General features: G+C 35.7%; 1 protein-coding gene across 2 annotated transcripts in view; it reads left to right on the top strand.

Moving 5' to 3' along the window:
- RALGAPA2 (Ral GTPase activating protein catalytic subunit alpha 2) overlaps positions 1-6058 on the top strand; it is a 477726-nt gene that overhangs the window by 271073 nt on the left and 200595 nt on the right. For both annotated transcript variants that reach the window (XM_044663434.1, XM_044663433.1), the window contains exons 25-26: positions 1534-1662; positions 2476-2534. In XM_044663434.1, the coding sequence (XP_044519369.1) occupies positions 1534-1662; positions 2476-2534 (188 nt within the window). The remainder of the gene's footprint in view (positions 1-1533; positions 1663-2475; positions 2535-6058) is intronic.

Genomic DNA, 6058 nt, shown 5'->3' with positions numbered 1-6058 from the left:
TGTAAGATTTTTTCTTTTGCTTGGAAACTCTCGAATTTTGCAATGATGTTTCTTGGTGTTTTCCTTTCTTGATCGAATGCTGCAGGTGTTCTATGAATCCTTTCAATGTCTATATTGCCCTCTTGTTGTAGGATTTCAGGGCAATTTTGCTGAATTATTTCTGTTAGTATAGAGTCCAGGTTTTTATTAATTTCTGGTTTTTCTGGAAGACCAATTATTCTCAAATTGTCTCTTCTAGACCGGTTTTCTTGGTCTGTCACTCTCTCATTGAGATATTTCATGTTTCCTTCTATTTTTTCAGTCTTTTGGCTTTGTTTTATTTGTTCTTGTTGTCTTGAGAGATCATTAGTTTCTACTTGCTCAATTCTAGCCTTTAGGGATTGATTTTCGGCTATAATCTTTTGGTTTTCGGCCATAATCTTCTGGTAATCGGCCATAATCTTTTGGTTTTCGGCCATAATCTTCTTGTTTTCGGCCATAATCTTTTGGTATTCCTTTTCAATCTGGTCATTTCTTGTGTTCAATTTGCTTATCAGTTCATTTGGTTTCTGAGCCTCGCTTTCCAGTTGCAAGATTCTACCTTTTAAACTGTTATTTTCTTGCCAGATCTCTTCCATTTTCCTCAAAATCTCAGATTTGAACTCTTCCATAGCTTGTGAGGAGTTTTCCTTATTTGGGGAGGGTCTGGATGGTTGTTTGTTCTCCTCCTCTGTTTGCTCGGTTGTCTGGATTTTCTCTGTGTAGAAGCTGTCGAGTGTTAAAGACTTCTTTTTTTTGTTATTATTCTTTCTCTTCTGAATTTCCTGTAACTGGTTAGCCATCATTAGCCCAGCAGCTTCTCAGGTTTATCCTCGCTTTCAGTGTCTGTCTGAGATCTATTGGCTCCTGAGGTCTGAGTTCTAGTTTTTTCCAAGGTCAAGCCCCCTGGTGGATTCCCTTGCTTGATCCTCTGCAGGAGGTTTCTTTACAAGTCTCAGGGAGCTACTTCCACAGTCGTATACCCGTCTGCACTGGTTCCCCACTTAGGCTTTAGTTCCTGGCTGTGTCTGCCTCCACCCACACCTCTGCTCAGCCGGCACCCACGCCTCTGCTCAGCCGGCACTCTGCGCGCCCAGCGTCCACTCTCTGCTCCCGCGCGCTCAGATTTCGCGTGCGTTCTTGACTTAACGGGGTCCTAAGTCTTGCTGCTCTCAGGAACAGGTCCCGGAGCTGCTGATGACTCGATGGGTGCCCCAAACTTGCTCTATTTCTTTTTAGCTGGGTTCGGAGCTATAGGTGAGTGTGGAGGGGGTGGGGGTGGGGCGGTTGCTCAGCTCACGATTTAAGGAGAGCCCTTTTTAGCCTGGAACTGTCTCGATTCCACGTACCTTCCACGCTGTGCCCTGTTGTGGGGTTCCTCCGTTCGTCTGGACTTGTTTTTATGTCCCCTTGAGGAGTTTTGTGTGTTTCGGTCAGGAGAGGTTAAGAGCTGCTTCTTACTCTGCCGCCATCTTAACCCGGAACCTCTTAAAGCATTTTTTTTTAATTCTACAGGCCCCACGTTCAGAAGCGCACACCATTTTGGGTTCTCTTGTTTGCTTTCCCAACATTTACCCCAAAATTCCATTACTTCAGTCAGTTCCTGAAATTGATGAAGTCATCACTGGATCTGAAGATATTAAAGTAAGTGAAAATATCAATACTCTTTTTCCTTTTATTAACGTATTTAGATGTTATTATACTTTTATGTTTTTACAAACTGACTTAGAAAATAAGAATTTTTAAAATGAGGTAATAGTTTTAATTCTGAAATGTTTCAAGATATATATTTTAGAGCTGCCATTTTTTTCTGTTTTAAGCAGTGATTGCTAGGTATACCTGAAGTTATCTAAGTGATTTGTGGTTTTTAGTTTCATTTTGACTTTTCATTATGTCTGTTTTCCTTTTTTCATGAGCATTTCTAATTGTATGGAGTATCAGCAGTCAAACCAATAACTTATTATCAACCAAGGATAAATATCCACCTTTTTATTGTTGAAGATAATTTAAAATATTAAAATGTTTTAAAATTATATAAATGGCATATTGCTTTTTGGACCCTGAAGGGAAAGAAAGCTTTTTTCTTAGTCTTAAAAAATATCTTTCTATTTAACACAAATGGTACAAAAATTTTGGTGTGTAAGTATAATAAATTATTTTATTCCTATTAATTCTTCCTTCCTCAATGTGGAAATTAGTATTACTCATCTAAATTTTATTATGGTTTTGATATCTTAACTCATTCGAAGCTCTACACACCTTGTTACTCTTCCATTTACAAAGACCATACTTAATTTATATTTTGATGTCATTTATTTCATTTTCAGTCCTTCATGTATAGATCCTGTTTAAAATCCCCATATAGTAGTTTGAGGTTGCCTGGCAAATAATAAATTGTACATGGTTTTTAAAAAATTGAAACAAAACTTTTATTTTTCTTTAATTTTATATTTTTAGAATTACCTCATAAATATTTTACTGAAGAATGCAACAGATGAGCCATGTGAAGGTGCAAGGTAAATGTTGAATAGAAGGTAAACTATTTTAGACATTTAAGCTATGTAAAGAGTTCCATGTGAAATGGCATCTTTGTCTAAAGCTAGTTCATTTAAATATCATTAAAATATTTTAAATAGCTTCTTTTAAAGATAACAAACATTTTAACTTGTTTAGCCTGTAATATTGATTTGATAAGTCAAATTTTAAAATCGCTATGTTCGGTGAGTCAAATTTTAAAATTTTGAGTCTAAAAAAAAATCTCCATTGGAAATTATATTTCATTTATTAACTTGTTGCATGTCACCATTTTTGAAAATAATCAACCAAAAGTAAATTGATTTACTTTTTCCTTTCCAAATAAGAGTAATTTAAGGAAACAATATTTCTTCCATTATCTTATTAAATGTATTAAAAGAATATTTTGCTTAATTAGTGAGAAAATCAACTACAAAGTAATAGGTTTTATTTTTTATTAATTACTGAAGAATAAAGGAAGAAAACTATATCCCTAAAGATTGTAATTAACTATAACTGGAAGAGACAATACTTGGCATCTACTTAAGCATTGTGGCTAATATTTATTAGTATAACATGAGAGTATATTAGTATAATGTGTGAGTTTAGACATCCTTTTTTGTTATAGAGGGTATAATAATGTGAGTGATGGCTATGTAGCTTTAATTGAATAGATATGTAATATAAAAAAGAACTAGAAGTCCTAAATGATCAAAATGTATCCACAAAGAAATAGAAGAGAAGTCTTAGTTTAAATGATAATCTAAAAAAGCCAATTCATAAACTAATGATTGAATATGCCCAGTGAGGGAATCTTTCTCAATATGAGAATCATCAGTGGTTTGGGACTTCTGTAGATTGTTAAATGCAAAGATTGGCAAGAATGATGAAATTAGGAAGACAGAATAACTTATCAACCCTATACTCTTTATGCAATTTATATTCCTTTTTAAATCTATGTGAAAAATGTAAAGCATAGAGGATCAGATTTCAAATAAACATTTAAATAGTCTAAAATAGTAGGGAAACTTTGTTGTCAAATAATAATGGCGATTTGGATTTAGTTGGATCTGTTACTTAAATGGTATATAGAACTGTTTGGTCAGAAAAATTCCTGACCAATTCAGATTGGCAGTTGTACTGGAATTTGGATATTCATTCATAAAGGTACCTGGAACATTTCAAGTGTAAGTGACTTGACCCAAAGACCCTAGATCCAGTAAGTGTCAGAGGCAGGAATTGAAACCAGGTCAGCCTGGCTCCCAGGATATCTGAGATATTAATTAAAAGGTATTTATTATAATGAACTGTCTGTGATTATTTTAATACAATTTTATTGTTATTCATTTTTCAATCATATATGACTCTTCATGACCCCATTTGTGGTTTTCTTGGCACAGATACTGGAATGTTTTGCCATTTCCTTCTCAAGCTCATTTTGTAGATGAGGAAACTGAAGCAAACAGTGTTAAGTGACTTGCCCAGGGTCATGTAGCTAGTAAGTGTCTGAGGCGAGATTTGAATCTCAGGTCTTAGTGACTCTAGGCTGGGTGCCTCTATTCACTGTGCTACCTCTCTACTGAGAAGAATATAAAATATAAGAAAGACGTTTTGCAAAAGATAGAGGCTTGCTTTTGGAATCAGGTTGGCTCATGAATGGAATGCAAGGGAAAAGTTCCAAGGAGGATTAGGAAGTGATATAAAGAGGACTAGAGTGCTCTCTTTGGTTCCTGTCATGGAAGAGCTTGAAGAGATCACCTCCTTGCAGGGAAAATAACTGACTTTCTGTGGGAAGCCATTTGACCCTGAAGCTGAGATCCCTCTGATCAGCTTATCCAGTCTCCAAATAAAGATATGTCAACTGGATTTCCATCTGTTCCTGTCTCCTGTGATCTGGAGTTCCAGCTTCTGAATTATATCTGAGTTATTGAGAAGCCAACCTGTGAAGAATATATCTGTCTGTCATCAAAGAAACTTGTAGCCTCTTGGCTGGAGGCCTTGAGGGTGACTTTACCATTCTATATTTCCCTACTACGACTATTTTGGAGAAACCATAGTCAAGAAAGCTAGATTAGGGAATTTTTGGGTAACAGACACAGAGAGTAGGGATTTTTATTTTTTATTTTCATATAAATGCAAATATATTTAATAGATGTACCTACATATACATAGATATGCACTCATCTCTATATAGAGATGGGAAATGCATATATGTACAAGCCAGAATGTGAGTACATATATACATACACACATGCATGTACATATTATATACACATGCACGATATTATCATATACCTACAAACATGTTCCATGTACACAAACGTATACATTTAATATACATGTGACCTTAAAATTCCCATATATATACATATGTAGATATAACAAATAAATATAAATATGTGTGCACATATATGCCTTCAGACTGAGGCAAAAAAAAAAAAGGATTCCATTTAATTTCAAATCAGAGACCCTAATTTCGTGTCCTGAGTTGTCTACTTACTGCTTGAATGATCTTAGACAAGTCATTTTACCTCCTTGGACCTCAATTACTCCTATATATAATAAGAGGCTTAGACTAGAGCAGCTGCTCAGGTCCTTTTATTTATTTTTTGGAGGGGGAGATTATATAAAAATGGTTTTTTTAGAAAAAATGTTTCCATGATTCCTGTTCTTACTCTCTTTCCATCCCAACCTCCCTACCCCCCATGTAGCCAACATGCATTTCCACTGGTTTCTTCATGTGTCATCGATCAAGACCTATTTCCATATCATTGATAGTTGCATTGGTGTGGTTTCGAGTCTACATCCCCAATCATGTTCCCATCAACTCATATGTTCCAGCAGTTGTTTTTCTTCTGTGTTTCCATTCCTGCAGTTCTTTCTCTGAATGTGGGTAGCATTCTTTTCCATAAATCCCTCAGAATTATCCTGAGTCATTGCATTGCTGCTAGTACAGAAGTCCATTACATTACATTCTATTTTACCATAGTGTATCAGTCTCTGTGTACAATGTTCTCCTGGTTCTGCTCCTTTCACTCTGCATCAATTCCTGGAGGTCATTTCAGTTCACATGGAATTCCTCCAGTTCACATGGAATTCCTCTAGTTCATTATTCCTTTGAGCACAATAGGATTCTATCACCAGCATATACTACAATTTGTTAAGCCATTCCCCAATTGAAGGGCATACTCTTGTTTTCCAGTTTTTTCCACCACAAAAAGCTCAGCTATAAATATTTTTGTACAAGTATTTTTCCCTATTATCTCTTTGGGGTACAAACCCAGCAATGGTATGGCTGGATTAAAGGGCAGGCTTTAGAGCTCTTTGGGCATAATTCCAAATTTCCATCCAGAATGGTTGGATCAGTTCACAACTTCACCAGCAATACATTAATGTCCCAATTTTGCCACATCCCCTCCAACATTCATTACTCTCCCCTGCTGTCATTTTAGCCAATCTACTAGGTGTGAGGTGATACCTCAGAGTTTTTTGATTTGCATTTCTCTAGTTATTAGAGATTTAGAAT

Source organism: Gracilinanus agilis, chromosome 2 (assembly GCF_016433145.1).
Source record: "Gracilinanus agilis isolate LMUSP501 chromosome 2, AgileGrace, whole genome shotgun sequence".
Lineage (NCBI taxonomy): Eukaryota > Metazoa > Chordata > Mammalia > Didelphimorphia > Didelphidae > Gracilinanus > Gracilinanus agilis.
Note: the sequence above shows the minus strand (reverse complement) of the source record. Positions and strands in the feature narration are given on the sequence as shown.